This window comes from Ascaphus truei, chromosome 2 (assembly GCF_040206685.1).
Source record: "Ascaphus truei isolate aAscTru1 chromosome 2, aAscTru1.hap1, whole genome shotgun sequence".
NCBI lineage: Eukaryota > Metazoa > Chordata > Amphibia > Anura > Ascaphidae > Ascaphus > Ascaphus truei.
The window spans coordinates 76,776,533-76,801,560 of NC_134484.1; the positions used below are offsets into that span (position 1 = coordinate 76,776,533).

The following is a 25,028-nucleotide window of genomic DNA, read 5'->3' on the forward strand; positions in this document are numbered from 1 at the left end:
CTTGGACTGTCCTGAGGCCGTTCCTGAAGAGGGGGGTACTGTCAGGAATCGGCGTTCTCCTCGCTTCCCACATAGATCACTTCCTCTCCGCAGGGAGCCCCTGGACACACAAAACAATCCTGCCTTACCGGCCTCCACGGCTCCTTGCCCCTGCCGCCGTCGCGGGATCACTCCTCTCGGCGATTCCTCTGCTCAGCGCCGGGCGCGCCCACGCCCTCCTGCACGCACACCTACACGCACGCCAGCCCCAGACTTTATGTGCATGCATTCCCAGCTTACAGAGCACATGCCTAACAGAGCACTTTTAACCACTGCTCCTGCAGTGAGGCATCGCCCCCAAGCATCACACAGTTCCATGCAAATCAAGGATTACACTCAGCTGGGCTGTAACACCTCCCTCCTATCAGGGAAGACTCCTTGCAGTCCTCCAGGCCTGCCCCCTTTTCCCATTGGCCTGCCCAGCTTTATTATGCCTGTGCTTCCCATCACTCGTCGCTCGACATAGTCTCTGTATGGAAACATTTGACTACTCTCTCAGTGACTCCTCAGGTATTGACGCGGATTGGACGACTACCCCCTCTGGCTCTCGACTTCGGCTCTACTTGGACTTCGTGACTTCTGGCATCCCTGTAACACGGCTTATACCTTCGATCATCCGCAACTCTCCTATCCCTGATCTTGGCAACGGCAATAACTACTCCTCCTCTACTACCGGTACCGGCAAGTATTGTCTTCATTACTATACCTGGCCTGGCAACACTAACACCACACTCCGGACACGCTCCCTTTGCTGCGGGTGCGTGTATCCCTAAGTCCAACCTCAGCACAGGGGATGGGTCTGGTCTGCGGGCAGCACCGGCGTAACACCCTGGAACTCCTGTATTGGAGTAGCAGGGACTGCTGAGGATTACCAGGAAGTAATACCAGAGGAGGCTCTACACGTGGACTCACAGAGGCAAGGATCCAAGCAGCCACAGAGGAAAGAGACATCATAGGGCCCCCACAACCAGGCTTAAAGGGTTGAAAGGTTTACAAAGAATGAAGGAATGTGTGAGTTTTATTCCAAGTGTTTGTTTTTAAATGTTGGTTCATTAAATTTTGGTACTTATATAGCAGTTCTGTGCTATGTTTTCATTTTTCTTTTCCACATACTGTATTATTGCTGAGAATTGTCCATCCGGCAGAGGTGCAATTTTTTCATTTCTGGAGTGTTTAGGGTGAAATTGCATCTAGTGTTACCATTCAGCGTCTGGCTGGGGAGGTATCCCTCACCTGCCAGGCCTTATTCCAGGTGCTGGTGCGCTCCCGTATCCGACCAGAGTACACCCACGCTGTGGCCACTGGGCAGGAAGCCGCGTTCATTTCCCAGTGGGCCTTGGGCCTTGGGCGGGGTGCTCTGCTCGGTATTTTATATTTTTCATGCATTGTATTGAGCACGAGTGAAAGTTCAAGCGCCGATGAGGACCCTATTTGCAAACACACACAATCCAGTAACTCGTAGGCAATTCTTTACTGTATATGTCACATATATAATTCCCATCAATGTGAATGAGGGAAAAGGGAAGGTTAATATATAATAACTTTTTATTGTTTACTGATACATTTTTATTATTAGTGTAGAACCTGCCTTTCGGCCAAGATACTGTGTGTAGCTAAAGATCCATCTTCTGAACTAAGAAATGTGAAAGGATTGATGGATATTGTACTGCAACCTTTATGTTGCATGTTAAAAAGATTTAAGAGATGACAAATGTGTAGGACTAGTTACATCAGGATTGTAGGCTTTCGTGCAGCACTGAATTAAACACCGTGGACAATTTAAATGTATGTGAAATTTTATTTCTTCTATTACTTTTGCAAATAAGGTCACAGCTCAACACTTCTTAAGAGAGGAATAACTGTTAAAAGACTATGCATTGGGTGAGCTTACCACACAATGGATCATATACCATGAGATAGCACTCCTTTCCCAAGTCTATAGGCATTATAAAATAGTTTAACATACAGTGGCGAGACATCTTATTCTTACATTTCCCGCACGGCAGGATGCGTGCGGGCAGCGTGGTAACGCGGCCTGTCCGTGCGTCACTGTGACGTCACTGTCACGTGCGCGCCCGGCTTCCCTGGCTTCCCCGGCTTCCCTGACACCCCTGAAGTTTGAAGTGAGGTAAGCGGGGGTAAGGGGAAGCAGAAAGGGCGCAGCAGTAGCAGCCAGGGGGTCGGGAAGGGGCACAAAAATGCGTGCAAGTGGAGGGGGTGCACGGAGGAGATGCGGCTGGCGCCTGGTCTAGTTTCAGCGCCAGCCGGAGTAAGCCCCGGTCAACCGGCGGCTTTTCTAAGAATAAGCTGTGCCGGGACAGTAGTAGCCAAAACAAATATGGTATGCAAAATGCAGCTCATTAACGGTAATATGAAGCCATTCGTATGTTACATTACTTGAGCCCTTCTTTCCCGTGCACCATAACCTAAATATCACTCAGTATTTGATGTCTGTCCAGTTTCTCTGTTTGTAGTGCTGCCTGACCGTATATGCTACAGCCTCATTTGAACAAATCTAAATATCAAACATGCTTTTAATCAACATATTTATGAGCTGAAATGCGTAGCTGCTTGACATTTAAAAAATGAGACAAAATTAGCATAATGAAGCAAGAAGTGAAAAACATTTGTTTAAACACAAAGCTACATTATACATAAATTATCTATGCTACAGAGCAATTGAGCATAAGGGCTGCTAAAGGTCAATTTCCTTACATTATTATTGATATATATATATTACTGTATTATTATTGTATATAATATACAATAGATATTATATTATATTATATATTATATTATAATATACAATTATGTAAAACCATAGAATTCAAAAAGGGCGTACTTTCTTTTTCACTCAACTGTACATATTTATAAGTGTTTGTACACACACACATATGTACAGTATATACACACTGCGTGTGCATATACCATCTACCCTTCTGCTAAGATATTCTACTTAGTGTGTGTATGTATATATATACATATACATATATATATATGTGTACTGTTGCGGCCGAGTTTATTATGACCTTTACCCGGTCTCGGCCGCAACAGATACTGGGCGCGCGCCGAGGTGTCCCGGGCGCGCGCCGGAGCCTCGGAGGATCGGTCCTCCGATCAGGGCTTCCCCCTCCCCTCTCCGGGTCCGCCGGGTCCCCTGAGCCCCCCACCGCATCCCCCACATTAGGAGCAACCCAGGGCTCCCTCGGGGAGCCCTGGGCACGCGCCATGCGCGCACGCTCCCGATGAAGCGTGACCGCGCGTCATCACCGAGGGAAAGCAACGAGAAAGCCGGGACACCTCCCGGCTTGCGGCTCCAGCCCACTTCAAATAAAGTGTGCCGCCTCTGTATATACTGTACATATGTGTGTGTGTGTGTGTACAAACACTTATAAATATGTACAGTTGAGTGAAAAAGAAAGTACGCCCTTTTTGAATTCTATGGAAGCAGTAAGGGTGTACTTAGTTTTTCACACATAGCTTCTCCATTTTGGCTTTATTTTTGTTAAATAAATCATGACACGGTGTAATATGTAATGTGTTGCTGTTCATCTGAGGTTGTATTTACCTAATTTTTAGACCTGCTAAGGAACGATGATTGTTATGTCCTGATATGTAAAACCCAGTGACTTGGAACGGCGCTATAACAGCAGTGATAGTGATCAAAAGTAATATAAATATAAAAGTTTGGTGAATCTGAAAAATTCTCAACCTTCCAGGGAATATGCACTGATTCCCTTACAACAGTTAGGATCCAGGGCAGGAAGGGAGCGATGTCGTCAGGAACACCCAGAAAAAAACACATAAATAATCATAGTGTAGTACATAATATAAGTGTGGATCAAACTAGAAAAACTTGGCTCTTGTAGATGACCTACTTACAAAAAGTTACCTAATTTTTAGACCTGCTAAGGAACAGATGATTGTTATTATGTCCTGATATGTAAAACCATAGAATTACCCAAAGAGGGTGTACTTTCTTTTTCACACAACTGTATGTGTCTAAATAATATATATATATATATATATATATATATATATATAAATATATATATATATATATATATATATATATATATATATTTATAATTTGATATTGAGGTAGACCCTCAATTACTAGTGCTGCAAAGCATATGACCCACTTGTGAAAATAAATGCTGCATCCGGATCTATGATGATATTCTGTGTGGGGCTTTTAGCATTAACCCCTAGTTGGAACAAGATCTGGCTAGGAAAATAAGGGATGTCAGGGAAAGGTCCTGAGACCCTCCTAGACCCCTTAATGAATCTAGCAACGTGTGATCAATTGGACCTGGGGCAGCTCCCACAAATATAAATGAGATGTACTCACATCAGTCCATGACTGCTACCGGATCAGTGTGCTCGTTGCTGTGGGTAGATGCAGGCAGGAAAATCACCCTTACCGGAGGAGGGAGGGCGAATCAGCAGGCACCACTGTGCAGGAAAAGATTGCAGATGGCTGGACTGGGCTAAAAATTCTTTATTAGGACATGGATTAAAAAACCAAGAGGAGGGGGACAATCCCCTGCGCCTCTAACGCGTTTCACCCAAGCATGGGCTTTTTCTCTTTGAAAATGCTAGAGATATATAGAGATGCTGCAGCCAGTTCACCGAGTGTTAATCTCCTCAGACAGAGAAAGCACAGCTGAAGACTGATTAAACAGGGGCTGAACTCATGAGTGAAACAAGTGCTTTAAAAAGCAGGAAGTTGCTCACACAAGGTGAGCTTGTTTTTCCACAGGAAGGTGGAGAGAACTCTCCCGGCTTGGAAGCCGTAGCAGCTGCTGCTGCTCTGGTCCCCATTCCTGCGAGGAGCTTTGCTGCTGGGACCAGCTGGGACCCCAACCCAGGATAAAGATAAACATTGCTGCGAGGCTGGACACAGCCTGCTCCCCGGAACCGTGTTCCTGTTGGCTGTTTGGAGCTGAAACAGATAAGACTTTATTCTTATTATGCTTATTGGTTATCGTTTGTGTAGCATGTTTTGGGCATGACCAGATTAGCTGGCTGTCCTGTTAGTAAGGGCTCAAGAAGTGAGTTAGTGTCCCTAACGGGACTAGGCTTTAATTTGCAAGAAAGTAGTTTCTTAAAGGGACAGTGCACCCGTACTTATTTTGGTTGTGGCTAATAAACCACTAGTGTTTAAAGTTTCCCATCGTGTCTAGCGTCTTACTGACCCCGCCGCGAGGCCGTCCTGCCACAATATATATATATACAAAAGACGAATGTGCAGGCTCCATAGCGTAATTCAGTCAAAATTAGGTTTAATCAAGACAAAGTAATATCAGCTCACTCACAAAAGTCACTAGGACAAATGCATAAAATATATGTGGCAAGGGGGTCTTTCATGGTTACTAGCAACTGGTTTTGCACATCTAATCATCTATCTTAGTGTGTGTGTGTGTGTGTGTGATACCTCAGTAACTGCCCGTCGCTGTCTGGAGCCAATTACCTGTTGTACAGAATGAGCTGAGTGAGGAGCAAAGGATGTGCAGTGTGGACGGATCCATCTAACATCAGCTCCAGGGGAATCTTTAGTCTGAACCCGCATGGGTGGAGAGAGAGATGGGAGTGTGGAGGCTTCAGATTCCCCCAATTGTCTGGAGTTGATAGTGTGGCCCAGGACATTTAAAACAAATCTTTTTACCATAAATTTGTTCAAATACTTTATCCTTTTAAAAAACAACCACTTAAAGGCACTTCTACCTCTAAGCGATTAACTCCACGAACAATTTCACACAAATCCAATCTTTCCTCTTTGAGTTCCCGGGAACAAAACTGCCCATGTTAAACTATAAGCTACAAACTTTTAACACACCTAATTTTTGTCTCAATGTTAGACAACCTGTTAGTCCTTCTGGAGATAAATTATATCCTGTCTCAATGACTGAAAGGATTGTGTGCTCAAATGTTCCACAAACATTCACCGTATCAATTCGAAATCCCACATTTCAGACGGATTGGTGAATGTTTGAGAGAGTTATGAGAAACTAAAATAGGGGGTTACAATGGAAGTCTTGATCAAACCTTAACTATGGATGATATACAATATATATATATACAGTATATATATATATATATATATATATATATATATATTTATATACACACACACACACACGATTACAAATCAATAAGTGGGGTGTCTTAAATATAAACAGCTGGTTTCCAATTCATAGGATTGCCAAATGTCCCATATTTAGCAGGTCTGTTACAAATTTGTAAGAAATTACCCAATTTAAGGTAGAAGGGACAAGGAACCCTGAATTTTGAAACGTTTGTGTTCTCGTGCGTTTAAGTAAATTTATTGTCAGGTCAGCTGGAATTGTGATTGTACAATGGGAGGACTGACAAGAAAAAGGCAAAGAAAGTGTGGCAGATTACTAAATCAACTTTGTATATACAGGATGCTATATACAGGTGCGCCAACGAGTATGCTAAAACTTGCCTTGGAAAATCTGGGGAATGGCACCAACAAGACCCAGGAACATGCTGGGTACATGCTGCAACATTTCAGTGACATTTCTGCAGAAAGAATAGTGGCCCATTGGATTAACACAGCAGGGGTCCCTGGCAGTCCCATTCAGTTTGAATGGGACTGCCAGGGACCCCTGCTGTGTTAATCAGATGGGCCATTAGTCTGTCCACATAAATGTCAATGAAATGTTCCAGCATGTAACCAGCATGTACCTGGGTCTTGTTGGTGCCATTCCCCAGATTTTCCAAGGCAAGTTTTAGAATACTCGTCGGCGCACCAGTACAGGATACATGGTGATTAAATCCGTAATTTGCTGTTTCACAGTGGATGTCAGCTTCAATTATTGTCCCTTCTATTCTTTATGGTAGGTTGGTAATTTAAGTAATTCATGAGGGTTTCAGTTTTGGGATTAGGATTAAAATTACACATAGTAGCTTTAAATGCTTAAACTCTCAGAAGAATTAGCAAAAAATAAAAAATATTAAATGTGTATCGATAGATGAAGACGGGTGAGAATATTGTAAATTAACAACTTGAACGGTTATCATTTTTAGTTTCTTCAAAGTTAACAATATGGAAGCAAAACTAGAGAAAATCCAAAAAAGAATGGAAAATGAGAAAATGGAATATGAACAAGTATATAGAAAGTTACATAGTTACACAGTAGATGAGGCTCAAAAAAGACATATGTCCATAAAGGTAAGGGCTGTTATATAGTGGCTCCGTGCACTACGCCATGCGCACGCGGCACTTATAATTGGCTGAGGTTAGTCAGCCCTTCTATACAAGGGCCGCGCGCACGCACAGCAGTGAGCGTGCATCTGGCCGACTCGGGGAAGACGGGGAAAATAATCTTTTCACGCCCGTACCGGCGCTGAAGTGTGTGTGTGTGTGTGTTTGTGTATGTGTGCATGTGTATGTATGTATATATGTGTGTGTATGTGTGTGTCTGCACGTATCTGCACGTATCTGCACAATGTTAACAAATATTTTATTTTTTACCACAGTGTTTACTTTTTTAATAAATAATAAATTACACATACATACAAACACAAACACACACAAAAACACACAAACACACAGTACCTTCTCACAGCTCAGCATACACACAAAACGCGCATTTAATGCTGGATGTAATTTTATTTTTATTACCTATGATTGAATTCGGGGATCTCCGGAGCTGAAATGAGTGCGGGTCAGATACCCCAGAGATCCCTTGAGATCACAGGAGAGCCCCGGATTCAATCCTAAAAAAGTAAAAAGAAAAGAAACTCCTTGATATGCAAATTGCGATTCCGATCTTGCCACCCTTTGGATTGCGAGAAAAGAATGAAAGGTTTTATAGTACAATATGCGTATCAAGAGTATACAGTGAATAGCAGTTGTTGACACAAAATTATAAATTACAGGACATAAAAAAATATATCTCCAAACTAAAGCTGTATTATGCAGTATACAATGACCTGTCCTGCTCTAATTATTTGTATCAGGAGTTTACTGTGAATATTACTTCTGTCTGAGTAAATTGCATCAAGAGCAGCACAATCAGACACTAAGAGCAGCACAATCAGACACTAAATTGCATCAAGAGCAGCACAATCAGACTCTATTATCAGTACTCAGAATGTATGATTGCTACAAATAAACAGATTAATTAAAGAAGTTGAGTGGAATAGAGCATGTCCTATATTCTTGTGGACGTGTGTGTGACAAAGGGTTGATAGCAAACTGGCAGCCCAGTTGCCTCTCATCCCCATGCATTGTACTGAAATGAGTATGCACAACCCAAAACTCCTCACTGCCACAACTAGATATTTTGCAATAAGTTCCCTTAATATTTGATATTCATACATACAGTTGTAGCTCCGGTGTCCTCTGGCTCCCAGAGACCCCCTCTCTAGTCAGCCGAGCGGTCGGGGGTCCCGCCCAAGCCAGCGACGGGCCCGCCGGCTGCTCACAAAGGTGGGGGCCAGTACAGGGAGCGCTCGGCGTCCCTGGAGCCTCGGCGGCGTACCCGGCTAGAGGGGGCCGCCATGACGGGTTGCGCGAGCGTGCGCGTGATCGCGCATGCACAGGACTAGCCAGAAAGTTGCGGCGGCCATTAGGGACTCGCGTATGCGCAGGGCAAGTGCGCACGCGGCCTCAATGCCAAGACAGCCTCCCCAGGACTACAACTCCCATGGGGCATAGTGAGGCAGGCACCAGGTGCCTCATAGTGGCCAATGAGGGCCAAGGATTCTCAGCCCGAGCAGATAGATACATTTTGCGTGCTTTGGAGCAAGTTAGTTGGAGCTGGGAGCAAGTAGGTGAAGGAAGGGTGTAGGGAGCAAGTGGCTCCTGCACCAGGTAAGGTTCCCCATATCCCAGGCAGACCCCAACTCCCCACTAGGTTAGTGGGTAATTAATAAGGGACGGCCCCAGGTTAGGGACCCTGCCCTTAGGTGCATGTGGTGTGCAGTCTTAGTGTCACGGCTGTCCGTGCTGCGTGGGCTGACAAGAAGGCATCATGTGTGTGTGCAGCACGTTCGCTGCAGGTATCAAGTAGGTTGCAGTGCGTTGCTGCAGGTGCTGTGAGGATTGGTTAACAGTCAGGACCGGGAAGAGCTAGGGGAACGGATTAGACCAGTAACCCCCTAGGCCCCAGATAGGTCTTCACTCCCCAGCTTGTGGTGCTACAGGGACAGGCCCTAGGTTAGGGACCCTGTCACAGTAGTACTAGTGTTAGATAGGGACACAGCGGACGCTGCGCTCCCCGAGAACAGACTTGGGCTCAAGTCTGTCCCTAAGAGACCGAGACTCTCTTCAGGGTGGGATCGCCCCTGGCGGGCCCCGTGCAAGGCAACATCGGATCAGACGGGATCACCAAGCGGCAGATCCTTTTTGAAGTTGCTTGCAGGCCCGAGTGCAGGAGCGCTCGGCAGGTATCTTCCTATGTGCACCAACGTATCCTAACATATCACAACTACACATAGTGGCAGCGCTGACCATGGGACAAGGGGGTTGGGCTGTGGACACAGTGTGGGGATACACGGTGACTGTGGAGTTACTCCCTAGGGGGAATGTTATAAGCAGTGTTCGACAAACCTATACATTTGCACGCCCCGGGCGAGTGGATTTAACATCGTGGCGAGCTCCTATTGGCCCAAGCATCACACGTTTGGTACTAGGTGGCGAGTAGATTTTTTTGTTGGGCGAGTAGATTATTTGGTGATTTGTCGACCACTGGTTATAAGTGTGTGTTATTGCCTGCATATATATTCTTCGTTACAGTAAACTGGTTATATACATCCCTGAGTATGTGGTTATTGTATATGCGGGTCCTGTGTAGGTAACCTTCTACTTCCCTAGAACCCTACACAGGTGGAGGCGCTGAAACCGAGAACGTCCCAGAGGATTCACACCAGGCTCTCACTGGCGGAGGCTCAGACCTCCTGTGAGCCTGACAGATATACTGCACCCCACCTGGTAACATATAGGTTCCCCTTATATACGCCATATATGTGATTGGGTGGGGGGGAATACCCGTTACACAGTATTGGTGTTTCCCCTAGATCAGGCCTGCACAACATACAGCCCGCGGGCCCTGGTCTCCCTGTGCGGCACGCGATGCCCTCTTCCCCCTCCCCACCCCCCTCCCCTGCCCGCTCTGCAGACACAGGAGGGAAGGAACGCCAGCATTTTAACACGCTCCCCAACCCCTCCTGAGCCCACTCTGCCGAGCGCTAGCATTGTGATGGCTCCCCTGATAAGCCCCCCACTCCCCCCACAACCCCCAACCCCCTCTGCCTATTAGGGCAGCAGCAGTTTGATGCGATCCCCTGCAGGCAGAGAGGAGAGAAGGAACAGAGCTGAGGCCGGTCTGACTGCAGAGGGTGGGGGCGGGGCTAGTGACAACAGAGCCTCATTAGTGAGAGCAGGAAGTAAGGTGCATGTTGCCAGGGCCCAAGATGACCCCCCTCCCTCCACCCATGCTCCACAGTGAAAGGTAGGATACTGCAGCTGCTCCTCAGAGCTAGTGTCAGTGTGGCTGTGTGGCAGTGTGTCAGTGTTAGTGTGTAAGTGGCAGTGTGTCAGTGTTAGTGTGGCAGTGGCAGTGTGTCAGTGGCAGTGTGGCAGTGTGGCAGTGGCAGTGTGGCAGTGGCAGTGTGGCAGTGGGCAGTGGCAGTGTGTCAGTGTGTCAGTGTGTCAGTGTGGCAGTGTGGCAGTGTGGCAGTGTGGCAGTGTGGCAGTGTCAGTGTGGCAGTGTCAGTATGGCAGTGTGGCAGTGTCAATGCCTGTGCAGGTCAGTGTCTGTGCCGGTGCAGGTCAGTGTCTGTGCCTGTGCAGGTCAGTGTCTGTGCCTGTGCAGGTCAGTGCCTGTGCCTGTGCAGGTCAGTGTCTGTGCCTGTGCCGGTCAGTGTCTGTGCCGCACAGTGTCTGTGCCTGTGCAGGTCAGTGTCTGTGTCTGTGCAGGTCAGTGTCTGTGTCTGTCAATGTCTGTGTCTGTGCAGGTCAGTGTCTGTGCCTGTGCAGGTCATTGTCGGTGCCTGTGCAGGTCAGTGTCTGTGTCTGTCAGTGTCTGTGTCTGTGCAGGTCAGTGTCAGTGCCTGTGCAGGTCAGTGCCTGTGCCTGTGCAGGTCAGTGCCTGTGCCTGTGCAGGTCAGTGTCTGTGCCTGTGCAGGTCAGTGTCTGTGCCTGTGCAGGTCAGTGTCTGTGCCTGTGCAGGTCAGTGTCTGTGCCTGTGCAGGTCAGTGTCTGTGCCGGTCAGTGTCTGTGCAGGTCAGTGTCTGTGCCGGTCAGTGTCTGTGTCTGTGCAGGTCAGTGTCTGTGCCTGTGCAGGTCAGTGTCTGTGCCTGTGCAGGTCAGTGTGTCAGTGTGGCAGTGTGGCAGTGTGGCAGTGTGGCAGTGTGGCAGTGTCAGTATGGCAGTGTGGCAGTGTCAATGCCTGTGCAGGTCAGTGTCTGTGCCTGTACAGGTCAGTGCCTGTGCAGGTCAGTGTCTGTGCCTGTGCAGGTCAGTGTCTGTGCCTGTGCCGGTCAGTGTCTGTGCCTGTGCCGGTCAGTGTCTGTGTCTGTGCAGCTCAGTGTCTGTGTCGGTGCGTGTCTGTGTCTGTGCAGGTCAGTGCCTGTGCAGGTCAGTGTCTGTGCCTGTGCAGGTCAGTGTCTATGCCGGTCAGTGTCTGTGCAGGGCTGTGTCTGTGCAGGTCAGTGTCTGTGCCTGTGCAGGTCAGTGCCTGTGCCTGTGCAGGTCTGTGCCTGTGCAGGTCAGTGCCTGTGCAGGTCAGTGCCTGTGCAGGTCAGTGCCTGTGCAGATCAGTGTCTGTGCCTGTGCAGGTCAGTGTATGTCTTGGATAATACAGGCAGTCCTCGGTTATCCGGCGCAATGCGTTACTCAACATGGCGTCGGATAGCGAAACGTTGTAAAGCGAAACCCGTTTTCCCATAATAACACTGTTTAAATGAAACGTTCCGTTCCTGAAGGCATTTTTAATGCTAAAATACACAAAATATTTTACTCAAACAATAAGATTATGCTGCACACACATACATTATGATGTAAAGATTCTATTTATTGAATCCAGAACTGTATAATAAAACTGTTAGACATGTTTAAAGGCATAAATATACCACAAAACCTTCACACAGACTGATCTGGATGATTTCCCTGACTGCAACCTTCTGATTGACATAATGTTGCAACTTTGCAAAGCGTCGGATAAGCCATTTTGGCATCATAAAACCGACCATAGGGATGCATTGGACAGCGTCGGATAAGCCATTCGTCGTAAAGCGAAGCGTCGTAAAACGAGGACTTACTGTAAATATAAAAGAACCAAGTCTAAAACAATGTGGCTAAATAAACAGGTAGGGGAGGAAATGGGAAAGAAGAGGCAGGCGTTTAGATTCTTAAAGTCAGAAGGGACGGAGGCATCGTATCAGAATTATAAGGAATGTAACAAAAGTTGCAAAAGAGCAATCAAATTAGCGAAAATGTATAATGAAAAGAGGATTGCGATAGAAAGTATGATCAACCATAAAAAGTTATTTATGTAAGTATCTTAATAACAAAAAATGAGAAAAGAAAGTATAGGACCCTTTCAGTGTAAGATGGGCAGGCAAATTATTGGAGATAGGGGAAAAAAGCAGAGATATTAAACAAATTGTTTGCCTCTGTATTTACCAGGCAAGAATCAATTACAATAGTAGTGCCACAGGAAGAGGCCTCAACCTCTATATTAACAAACAATTGGTTAACTGAGGCAGTTTGATTAAATTAAAGTAAATAATGGCACCTGGCCCCCGATGGCATGCACCCAAGAGTTCTTAAGGAGCTAAATTCAGTAACAGCCAACCACTACAGTTAATATTCAAGGACTCCATTTCCACAGGCTCAGCACCACAAGATTGGTAGACTTGGTGCTTATATTTAATAAGTGAGCTATATTACAACCGCGGAATTACAGACCTGTAAGACTAACATCAATAGTGGGGAAGCTACAGTACTTGAAGGTTTAGTACGAGATAATATTCAGAAATACCTAATGGAAAACAAAGATTTTGCAAAGGCTTTTCATACGGTTTCACACACAAGGTTAGTGTACAAAATAAAGCAAATTGGACTCGGAATAAATAGTTGTAACTGGATTGAAAACTGGTTGAAGGAGAGTTGTCATAAATGGAACTTTTCCAGGTTGGCCTAAGGTTGAAAGTGGAGTATATCAGGGATCGATACTGGGACCCCTGCTTTTTAACTTGTTTATTAATGACCTTCAGGTTGGCATAGAGAGCAAAGTCTCCATCTTTGCTGATGACACTAAATTGTGTAAGGTTCTGTAGTAGAATTAAAGCAGGATGTAATTTATATACAGAAGGACTTGAATAGACTCGGAACTTGGGCAGGTAAATGGCAGATGAGGTTTAATACAGATAAATGTAAGGTTATGCATTTGGGAGACAAGATAAACAGGCAACTAACAAATTAAATGGTGATACATTAAGAGAATCCTTGATGGAGAAGGATTTAGGAGTGCTTGTAGACAGCAGGCTTAGCAATAGTGCCCAATGTCATTCAGTCATTGCAAAGGCAAACAGGATCTTATCTAGTGTTAAACGGCAATGGATGGAAGGGAAGTAAACATAATTATGCTCATTTATAAAGCATTAGTAAGACCACACCTTGAATATGGAGTATCCAAAAGTATTGTGTAGGGTGCACAGCGACAAGAATCAGTTCATGTGGTAATAAAAACTTGTTTATTCAGGCTGCATTAAAAAACGTTAAAAGGTAAAGGAAAGGTTCCTTAAAAACAGTGCTTCAGCAAAATGGGGTACAATGGCAATAGTTGCTCAAAACTGTAGATGAACAGGTTAGGACAAGGTTAATTAAGTAATACAGAGTATTGGACCCAGTGCATCATAAAGCAGGGAGTGATATTAAAGATTAATCTGTCTTTGGTGAGGACACATTTATAATGCTGGAAAAGCACCTCACCAGACAAAAAATCTCTCTTACCTGCGGCACTGTTACTGGTCAGCAACTCCCCTGAATCCATGAGTGGGGAGAATCAAACTCTTTTGGAAACCTTGATCCATCTTGTGCGTGCATCACGCTGAGTAGGTAAGTATATAGAAAATTATCCAAGGATAGCAGCGGAGCACAGCTGAAGGACGGGATCAACACCAGCAATGAAAGGGTTAAAATTCTTCTTTATTGTAACATGGTGCAGTGGGGGAGACAGCAACAACTCTAACGCGTTTCAGGCTATGCAGCCCTTTTTCAAAGAGTAAAATCGCGTCTCCACTACTCGCAGTTTTGAAGGGGAAACCCCGCCCACTTTTCCCAGAGATGCCGTGCGGTTTTCGCGCGAATGCTATTAGCTCTCTGGTTGGTCAGAATAGACCTCCAACTGGGAGCTGGATCGGAGAGGCGTCTCTGGTAGCTGCAGATACCAGCTAGCCTTCTGTTTGGTCAGAGTTAGTCTCCAATCAGATTACTGGTTTAGAGATGCATCTTTGGTGGTCAGGGTTACCCGTTCAGCCGCGGGAGTGGGGGAAATAACAAAGGGTAAAACATACAATTGTGAATGACAACACAAATATAAAAACAAAAATCAATGACAACGCAATCAATTTCCTCATATGGATAGATTCAGGATATGGAATAGCCTAAGGTATATTATTGGTATACAGTGTATGGTTATATCAGAAGTATATAATTCCTTCTAGCCCTTAATTTATTTATAATCAATATACAGGGCAAAGAATTGTTCATGGAGATATTTAGTGATGAACAGTATGTTCCTATTTTTGTGCAGAACAATAAATGCCGAATCCATAGAGAATGAGTACACAAATGCAAAGAGAAGGCGACAGAAGAAGATGGGAGAATAAGTAAATGAATGAGCCGGGAGGAGGGGGATAAGGGGGTGGGGGGGAAAAGGTGGGGGGGGGGGAGGGGAAAAGACAAGGGGAGGGGAGGGGGGGGGCTGGAGAACAAGTGAAAAAAGGAGAATAAAGATATACTGTGAATAAAGAAAAACAAATCATTATAATAAATCGTTATAATATAATCTGTATGAGACATGGAACATAAATAAATCAGGTAAGAAAATGTTTTAATTCCCAGTCCTGGTTCATGCCCCTGGGTGCCATTGTCCCAAGGGCATAAATCCAGAACATCTCTGCTTCTCGATTGCCTCCCCTGACATGACTCTGAATGTGTTCAAGAGCACTATATGTGAAAGATCTTAATGTTCCCAGAGGGCAGTGATTAAAGTGGCGTGCGACCGGGTATCTGTCATCACGTTTCTTGATGCTCCTGATATGTTCATTAATGCGGACTTTTAGCGGTCTTATTGTGCGGCCTACATAATTACTCCCACAGGGACAGTTAAGTAGATATATCACAAAGTTGCTGTTACATATAAGAAATTTCTCAATGCGATAAACCTGATTAGTATATATATTCTTAATAGATTTAAGTTCCTTGGCATATCTACATGTGTTACAGTTCCCACACCTAAAGAATCCCTTTGGTGTTGTGGGGGTGGGTTTCTTAGTAGAGCAGAACAGACTAGGTGATAAATGATTCCCAATGGTCTTGGCCTTTTTAAAGACTATTTTGGGGTTAGATTTAACTAAACTCTCTAGATCTCTATCCAATTTAAGGATAGACCAATGTTTTTGTAAGATGCACCTAATCTGTTCTGCCTGCTTAGAATAGGTGGTTATGAAGAGTGGTACCTGAGGGGTTGTATCTCTCTTAATTTTAATTTCTCCTCTTTTCATTCTAGTATTTTTGCTGTTTCTGTTTAGGAGCTCTGCTCTATCCATTTTGAGTGCGCTCTCAAACGCAACCTCTAGGTCCTTCTCTCCATAACCCCGACTCAGAAATCTTTGTCTGAGTTCCTCAGCCTGAAGGAGGAAGGATTGTTCCGTAGAGCAAATCCTCCTTAGTCTGAGGAACTGTCCCTTTGGAATACCCCGAATTAGGGATCTTGGGTGAGCACTGTTGGACCTGAGCAGCGAGTTTCTTGAGTTCGTTTTTCTAAATACATTTGTTTGTATACTCAGATCTATGTCTATGTATAGGTGTAAATCAAGATAGTCGATCTTAGTTTCATGATAGTTATGAGAAAATTTCAAATTATAAGTATTTGCTTCCAGATATTCAAAAAAGGAGTGTAGAGTGTCAATATCACCGTTCCAAATTAATATCAAATCATCTATAAATCTACGGTAAAACATAATGTTGTGCCTGAAAGGATTCTTATCACCAAAAATGTGAGTGTTCTCCCAAAAACCCATGAATAAGTTAGCATATGAAGGTGCAAATGATGTGCCCATTGCTGTGCCTTGTGACTGTAAATAATATTGTTTGTCAAACATAAAATAATTAATTGTAACATTAATTAACATTAATTAACAATTGTAACAAAAACATAAGTGCATCTAGTAAAAAAGTGCTCTGTGCTAGGTTAAGGTTAGAGTGATTTAGAAAGTGACTTATAGCTTTAGTGCCCAAGGTGTGTTCAATTATTGTGTACAGTGAGGTCACATCCAATGTGACCCATATGAAAGTATTAGACCATTTTATGTTTTGAATATCTAGAAGCAAATCTGAAGAATCCCTTAAATAAGAAGGGAGTTCTTTTACAAAAGTCTGCAAAAAATAATCAACGTACCTAGATAGACCATCCCCCAAAGATCCAATACTAGAGATAATAGGTCTGCCAGGAGGGCTAACCAAAGATTTATGGATCTTTGCATTAAAAAACGGTAGACAGTGCAGCTCTCCTACGCGTTTCATGCCGCAAGGCACTTTATCAAGGAGTTACCTTATACTGAATACACAGACAATTTATACACAACCTTGCACAAGATTAGGAGAAGGAGGATCACCCCAAATACATGAGGAAAACCTCAATGGCAACCGATGCTCCGTCAATGGCAATAATGAAATAAAAATATTTTTTCACAACAGTCTCTAGTTCCTTCGGTTTAGGTGAGCATGTGTGGGGGTTTGATATATAAATATATTCATCCGGTGTGTTTGTAGTGGACTCAGCCGGGATGGGGGGTTATATACTGTAAGCATAAGCGTTCTAAAATAGACAGGAATACAGTACAGTGTGTCTGAAAAGTACTCACAGCGTCTTCATAGCTTCCCTTGCCGCACCCTGTGTCCCACACCTTCCGTCAGCTGGCCGGTACTCACGATGAGCTGTCCATGTCCGCCTGTCTGTGTTGAAACATGAAAAGGACCCCCACACACACCGCTCACGTGCCGTACTCCAGCCAATAGAAATTGTAGAAAGAAATCTTGGAAGTGGTGTTCACTGACATCCGAGTATAGGAAACAACCAGGCGTAGTATAATAAAAGTTTAGTATTTATTCATCAAAGCGGAAGGACATACAAGGAGTGTATACTCTAACGCGTTTCGTCTCTAACTTTAAGTCTCATCTGAGACGAAACGCGTTAGATTATAAACACTCCTTGTATGTCCTTCCGCTTTGAGGAATAAATACTAAACTTTTATTATACTACGCTTGGTTGTTTCTTATACTCGGATGTCAGTGACCACCACTTCCAAGATTTTTTTCTTGCACAAGATTAATTTGCGCCAAAAAATCAAATCATACCATAATGCACTATGCTCCAGGTTCGTCCAATCACGCAAGCCCGTCAGCCCGCGAGAGGTGGAACATGACGCGCGTAACCAGGACGCTCTGCTTCCGCCCTCCGCCTAACAATGAAAGTACCGCCTTCCGCTTACCAACGAAAATCGCCACCTTCAGCGTCCCGTCGCGCGAACATCGCCCTCCTCAATCACAGACCTGACACGCATTCGTGAGCAGCGGGATAGAGGAGGGTGATGTTCGCGCGATGGGACGCTGAAGGCGGCGACTTTCGTTGGTAGGTGGAAGGCAGTACTTTCATTGTTAGGCGGAGGGCGGCCGCTGAGCGTCCTGGTTACGCGCGTTATGCTCCACCTCTCGCGGGCTGAGGGGCTTGCGTGATTGGACGAACCTGGAGCATAGTGCATTATGGGTATGTTTTGATTTTTTGGCGCGAATTAATCTTGTGCAAGGTTGTGTATAAATTGTCTATGTGTATTCAGTATAAGGTAACTCCTTGATAAAGTGCCTCGCGGCACGAAACGCGTAGGAGAGCTGTACGCTTTACCGTTTTTTAATGCAGCCTGCATAAACAAGTTTTTATTGCCACATGACCTGATTCTTGCCGCTGTGCACCCTACACAATACTTTTGGATACTCTTGGATCACGGACGCGGTTGCACGCCTGAGGACCTGCAGGGGAATAATAGTGAGTAGATTTTTGATCTATGAAATTCCCTAGGAGAGGAGAATTAAAGACTCCCTCACCAGATGTATCTAGGGATTTATGTGTCTACATATATGACATTGGAATGTGAGAATTGCGTTACAGCTATTTACATTTCCCCTGTATGGTAACCTCTATATATAATTGACTATAAGGGATCAAGCATTTGAGCTCCTACAGGAACCTATATGTATTGAATATGGAGTACAATTTTGGACACCACTCCTTAGAAAATACATTACATTATGGAACTAGAGAAAGTGTAGAGAACAGCCACCAAATGAATAAAAGGGATGGATAATCTGAGAGAGGCTAGCTAATTAAATTTGTTCACTTTAGAAAAGAGGCATCTAAGAAGGGATGTAATAACTATATACAAATATATTCAGGGACAATACAAGGAGCTTTCAAAATAGCTATTCATCCCAAGGGCAGTACAAAGGACATGGGGTTATCCCTTAAGGGTGGAGGAAAGGAGATTTTACCAGCAACGGGGTTATTTACAGTAAGGGCAGTTAAATGTGGAATTCATTACCCATGGAGACTGTGATGGCAGATACAATAGATATTTTCAAAAAAAGGTTGGACATCTTTTTTTTTTAGAAAGGAAAGGTATACAGGGATATACCAAATACTGTAAGTAAACATGAGAAGGATGTTGGTCCAATGAGTAATCTGATTTCAAATATTTGGAGTCAGGAAGGAATTTAGTTTTCCCCTTACGAAATATCATTAGATTATACTATATTTCACTGGGGTTTTTTTGTTTGCCTTCATTGGCTTGGCTCAATATACTGTAAGTACAAATATAGGATAAAGTACCTGTCATCTAAATTTAGCATCTCTTGAACTTGATGGACGTGTGTCTTTTTTCAACCTTATCTACTATGCAACTATGTAACTATGTATGTTTACTATACAAACCTTGCCTTAGCTATGGCCTTTACAGTGGCAACTAGAAACAAAGGAAAACAAATGCTTGCGAGAAACTTACAGCTTATAAATATTTGGAGTACAAATAACAGAACCAGTCATAAACAAATGTAACTAATGAAGCTCATATTGTAAAATAATTCAAATTAGTTAATTTCATAATTAGGTTGAACAAGAAGATTAATTTAATCGCTAAACCTGCCCAGTACAGTAACCATATCCTTAAGCAATCAAAGAAGTAAACATTTTGCAACAAATATCTATCCTAGTAATTAGGAACATATATTAGAGATATGCATTTCTGGACGCATATACAGTACATGCATATGCACATATATAGAAACCCATGAAAAGGATTTTATACGAAAAAATCTTTATTATTGAAATCTGTTGTATAATGTGTAAACATGGTATCTGGAAACGCCATCTTTCAACTGTAAAAAATAGTTTAGAAAAGATGTTTACATTAGAAGGCTGGAAGACAAAGAAAACATTGCATATTTCATGGGAAGCAGCAATTATAGATGGGCGAAATTTTAGAAGGAATTTGAATCTGATGTGGCTTGCCCAGTTCCCTTCATCCGCCAAATTCCAGGGATCCGTCTCAAAAAGAAGATTAGGTTTTTTCCCTATTATTAAAATCCTTCTGACAGATTCAGGAATCCGAACCTGCAAACAGAATCCGAATCCGTCAGCGAAATTATTATGGGAGGAGGAGTATATAAATATCAATGTAAACACTGAAGAAAATCCAGCACACCCTAATAATAGATACAAAGTCACTGGTATATAACAATTTGAAAATTTAATCAGTGCACAAATAAGTCAAACAACTGACAACGGCACACTAGGAAAACAGATAACATACTGTATAGGTAGGGCCATACGTGAGATGTACAGGAGGATAAGGGATAAAGGAAAAGTAGGATGGGACAACGAAGGGAAGGTGAGGTGAATGGTGGAAGGGGAACAAAGAAAACAAAAAAAGTGGGTCACAACGGGGGAGTATAGGGGGGCAACGTTTCGGGACTTGTCCCTTCGTCAGGCCCGTTCCCCTCAGTCCCAAGGGGACAAGAGGGTACTTCCCTAGCCCCAGAACCCACAACAACAGAACTGACCCTAAGTAAAAACAATAGAAGACCCTCCACAAATTCTAAGTAATATTCTAATTAAATACACATACAATATCCCTAAACTTATTGGCAAAATAAATCCACAGTTTAACTTTTGTATAGATATATTCAGGGACAAAGTACATGCAAACAGCTACAATGTATTAGTGAACTAGCAACAACACTTTTGTATAGATATATTCAGGGACAAACTACATGCAAACAGCTACAATGTATTAGTGAACTAGCAACAACTGAGAACACCAGAGAACAGCAAAGAGAGGAGGCAAATCAGGAGTAATGTAAACCAGACAGTCCTTAGTTAATAGGACACACGAACCACGAGCCTGCTCCTCACTCTAGAGGGTGTTTGCTCCCCCGTTGTGACCCAATTTTTTTGTTTTCATTAGGGTGTGCTGGATTTTCTTCAGTACTTTATAGTGTTTGAGAGGGATTGGGCCCTCTCTAGTCCGTGGAACCCCGCTTTGTGTATATTTATCTACTTTGTATGAGTGCTGTCTATTACTTTTGTCTATACTCATCAATGTAAAGACGTTCCATAGATTCTGATTTAAGTTGAATCCGTTAACGGATTATTTCAATTCCATGGGGCCAAGTCCCAAAGATGGATTTTGAAGAAACGGGGTGGCTTTAAGATGAAACAATCAAACGTCGGATTTCGGACTGGGAAAATCTGCGGAACTGATTGAGACAAGTCCACCCATCTCTAGCAGCTACAGCTTCGGCTACTGGCTAATAGCACAGAACGTGCAATTCCAGACACTATCTCATGAACTCTTGTTGTTAACATCATCTTGACATATACATATATTCAATTATATATATATATCGTACCATCATATTCTTACCATTTTTGTCTGCTCTTCTCAGTATCTGCAAAGAAAATATGAAACAGAAATCACTATACTTGTAATTGCAAAAGTGACAGATTTATTTACACTAATTACATCTCAGTTCCTGTCTTTTTTTTTTTTTTTTACAGTTCAGTAAAAGCTCGGTAAATAATTTCTAAACCATATATCAGATTCTTTGACACAGATTTCATACAGTAAAGGCTCTATAATAATGCAGGTAAATAAACAAAATCTAGATTGGATGACCATTCGAAGAGGCAAAATACTGTACAGCACAGCCACTTACTCTATGAGATCTTAGTCAAATCACTTTGGAGAAATGTGTCAATATCAATAAAGAAGTTTTTTTTAAATTAAATTGATGATATCAGTAGGACAGTTTACCACACAACATAGCAGGAAAGTTCTAAGCATTAAAAAAATATATAAATTGATACTTAAAGCTGTACTGCATAAAAGGCCTTTTTTTAACTTACGTGAATCGGAGTCCCCTGAAGCTTATTTGTGATTCCCCAGAATTACATTATCTCCCATCTTGATTACTGTAACCTCCTGCTGTCCGGCCTTCCTACCTCTCACCTGTCTCCCCTACAATCTATCCTAAACGCTTGCTTCAAGAATCACTCTACTCTTTCCTAAATCTGTCTCAGCGTCTCCCCTGCTGATATCCCTCTCTTGGTTTCCTATCAAATCCCGCATCTCACACTCAATTCTCCTCCTCACTTTTAAAGTTTCTCACTCTTCTGCCCCTCCTTACATCTCAGCCCTAATTTCTCGCTGTGCACAATCCCGACTCTTGCATTCTGCTCAAGGATGTCTTCTCTCTACCCCTTTGTGTATTTAAAGCCCGCTCCCGCCTTCAACTTTTCTCACTGACTGCCCCACACCTCTGGAATGCCCTTCCCCTTAATATCCGACTAGCACCCTCTCTATCCACCTTTAAGACCCACCTTAAAACACACCTGCTTAACAAAGCATATGAGTAGCTCTGCGGCTGATACTTTATACCTCATACATAAACCTTGACCCTGGCAGATGCACTTACCAGAACGCCCTCCTACTGTCTCTGTACGTTCTTCCTACCTACCAATTAGACTGTAAGCTCTTTCGAAGCTGGGACTCCTTTTCCTAAATGTTACTTTTATGTCTGAAGCACTTCTTCCCATCATGTGTTATTTGTATTATTTGTTATTTATATGATTGTCGCGTGTATTACGGCTGTGAAGCGCTATGTACATTAATGGCGCTATATAAATAAAATCATACATACATAATTTCCCGATAATGGTGCAGATTTCTATTAGCCACCGGAGCAAACTCTATCTCCCATCCATTTAATAATAATAATAATAATAATATCTTTATTTCATATAGCATTTTTCTCCCAATGGGACATAAAGAGCTTCACAATTATAAAATAACACACGGTATGCAGCACACCGGAATATTACCGACTCAGTCCCTGCCCAAATGAGGTCACAATCTATATTTTTTTGGTGCCTGAGGCCCAGTTAGATAAAGTTACTTGCTCAAGGTCACAAGGAACTGACACCAGGAATTGAATCAGATTCCCCTGATTCAAACTCAGTGTCATTGTCTACAGAGTCAGTGTCTTTACCCACTGCTTCTCCCTATTTAGGGGCCTAGGCACTAAGCGCCGATAAAAAAAAATCGCCGTTCTTTTTAAATTGCCATTTTTTACAGTGTTGCTACAATATCACGGTATGCAGAAAGCCCAGAATACCAGTGCTAGCAATCTTTGCTGAACTAAATAGCTAAGCAAAATATTTTTTTCTGCAGCAGGGTGAGTCACTGCTCAAATCTCGCCAGAGATCAACCATTTTTAATATAAAATGTAATATTAGTGTATGTGATCAAGGGGTCTCCTGAGCAGAACCGCATTGATTTGAGGTCGGGGGATGCCCTGCTTCCAAAGATAGAGGCCCCGTTATGGGGTGCCGGTATCTCCTATGTATTTGATTCCCACGGTCACGTGACGCAGGACATTTAAATGCATAGGAGATACCGGCACCCCATAACGGGCCTGTATCTCGGGAAGCAAGGGGTCCCCGGAACTGAAATAAATGTGGTTCTGCTCTGGAGACCCCTGATCTATCTAAAATTCAAATAAAAAAATTAACACATTTGTTTCTGTAGCGGCTATCTGCTATTGTAATGAAACTACTTTAATGCAATTTTTATTAATAGTGTAAGGGAGCAGGGGTCTCCTGAGCTGAACCGCTTTGATTTCTGCCTCAGGGACTCCCTTCTTCCTGAGTTACAGGCCCTGGTATGAGGCATCAAGTGCTGGTATCGCCACCATTTTTAAATTGTCCGTGTCACGGGATTTAAATAATGAAGGAGGTACCGGAACCCCATATCTGGGTCTGTAGCTCGGGAAGCAGGGTGTCCCCGAGACTGAAATCAATGGGGTTCATCTCAGGAGACCCCCTGATCCTGCACTCAATTAATTACAATTACATTAAAGCAGCTTCAATACCTTAGCGCAGGGGTGGGGAACCTTTTTTCTGCCAAGGGCCATTTGGATATTTATAACATTCGCGGGCCATACAAAATTATCAACTTAAAAAATAGCCTGCTTATTTGGTCAAACATTTAATTAACTCACCCCTAATGTGATGGCTGGAACTGCTTCTCTTTGGTGAGGCGTGTGATGTTAGCTGGTATTGATGATGTTGCTACTCGCAACTTGTTTTCCAGGTTTGGGTGGGTGGGTGACTGACTGACTGACACTTGGGTGACTGACTGACTGACACTTGGGTGACTGACTTACTATGACTGACTGTGGGTTGGTGTCTATATTCACACACACGGAGAAATCGGAGCAGGGGGGGGGAATCACACACTCTCAGACACTCACGCATACACTCACTAACTCTCTCACTCACTTTCAGACACTCTCTAAACAAGAATGACAATCAGCTGCAAGAAGTGGCAATTTGAGATGCATGAGGGATGATCTGACAGCTTAGATCACACTGAGTCATTTTATGGGGCACAGATTATTGGGGGGGGTCTGCAAAAGTTAATCATACAACATGTATTGAAGTCAAGGAGACCAATGATGCTAGGATTAGGTGTCACTCAGTGACTGGGTCACAGGCCTGGTGGTGTCCCAGGGCCCTCCTGCCCTCCCCCTGTCAGGGACAGTCAATTACTGATATGCGCTCCAACATAAAAGTCCAATCATATTGTAAACCAACATAAAAGTCCAATATTGACTGAATATCTCAAGGAAGCATATCGCCAACTTGGTGATGTTTCCTCCTACTCTGTACCACCAACAGACCCCACCATGGAATTCTTAAGTTCTTTAATGGATTTATTAGATCTTGGTCTATTTACTAATGTTCTAACTAAGAATGAAATAGGATTCATCCTTAACCATAACCCAGTCATCCCCGTTTTTTACCATCTCCCAAAGATCCATAAGACTTTGGTCGAGCCTCCTGGCCGGCCAATAGTCTCTAGTATTGGATCTTTGGGAGATGGACTCTCACGATATGTGGATAAATATTTACAGTATTTTGTGAGAGAATTACCTTCCTTCATCATTGACTCTGGTGACCTATTACATCAAATATAAAAAATTAAATGGAAACAATCTTATGTTTGGGTATCTATGGATGTTACCTCCCTCTATACAATTATAAAACACAAGCTAGGTTTGACAGCTGTTCGACATTTTATAGAAGGTCCAAATAACTCTATACTTAACACAACCT

The 25,028-nt window shown here is 43.4% G+C and overlaps 1 protein-coding gene across 1 annotated transcript in view; it reads right to left on the bottom strand.

Annotated features, from left to right (window-relative positions):
- NECAB1 (N-terminal EF-hand calcium binding protein 1) overlaps positions 1-25,028 on the bottom strand; it is a 322,496-nt gene that overhangs the window by 271,032 nt on the left and 26,436 nt on the right. Inside the window, exon 2 of the mRNA XM_075582919.1 lies at positions 21,277-21,301. Within this exon, the coding sequence (XP_075439034.1) occupies positions 21,277-21,301 (25 nt within the window). The remainder of the gene's footprint in view (positions 1-21,276; positions 21,302-25,028) is intronic.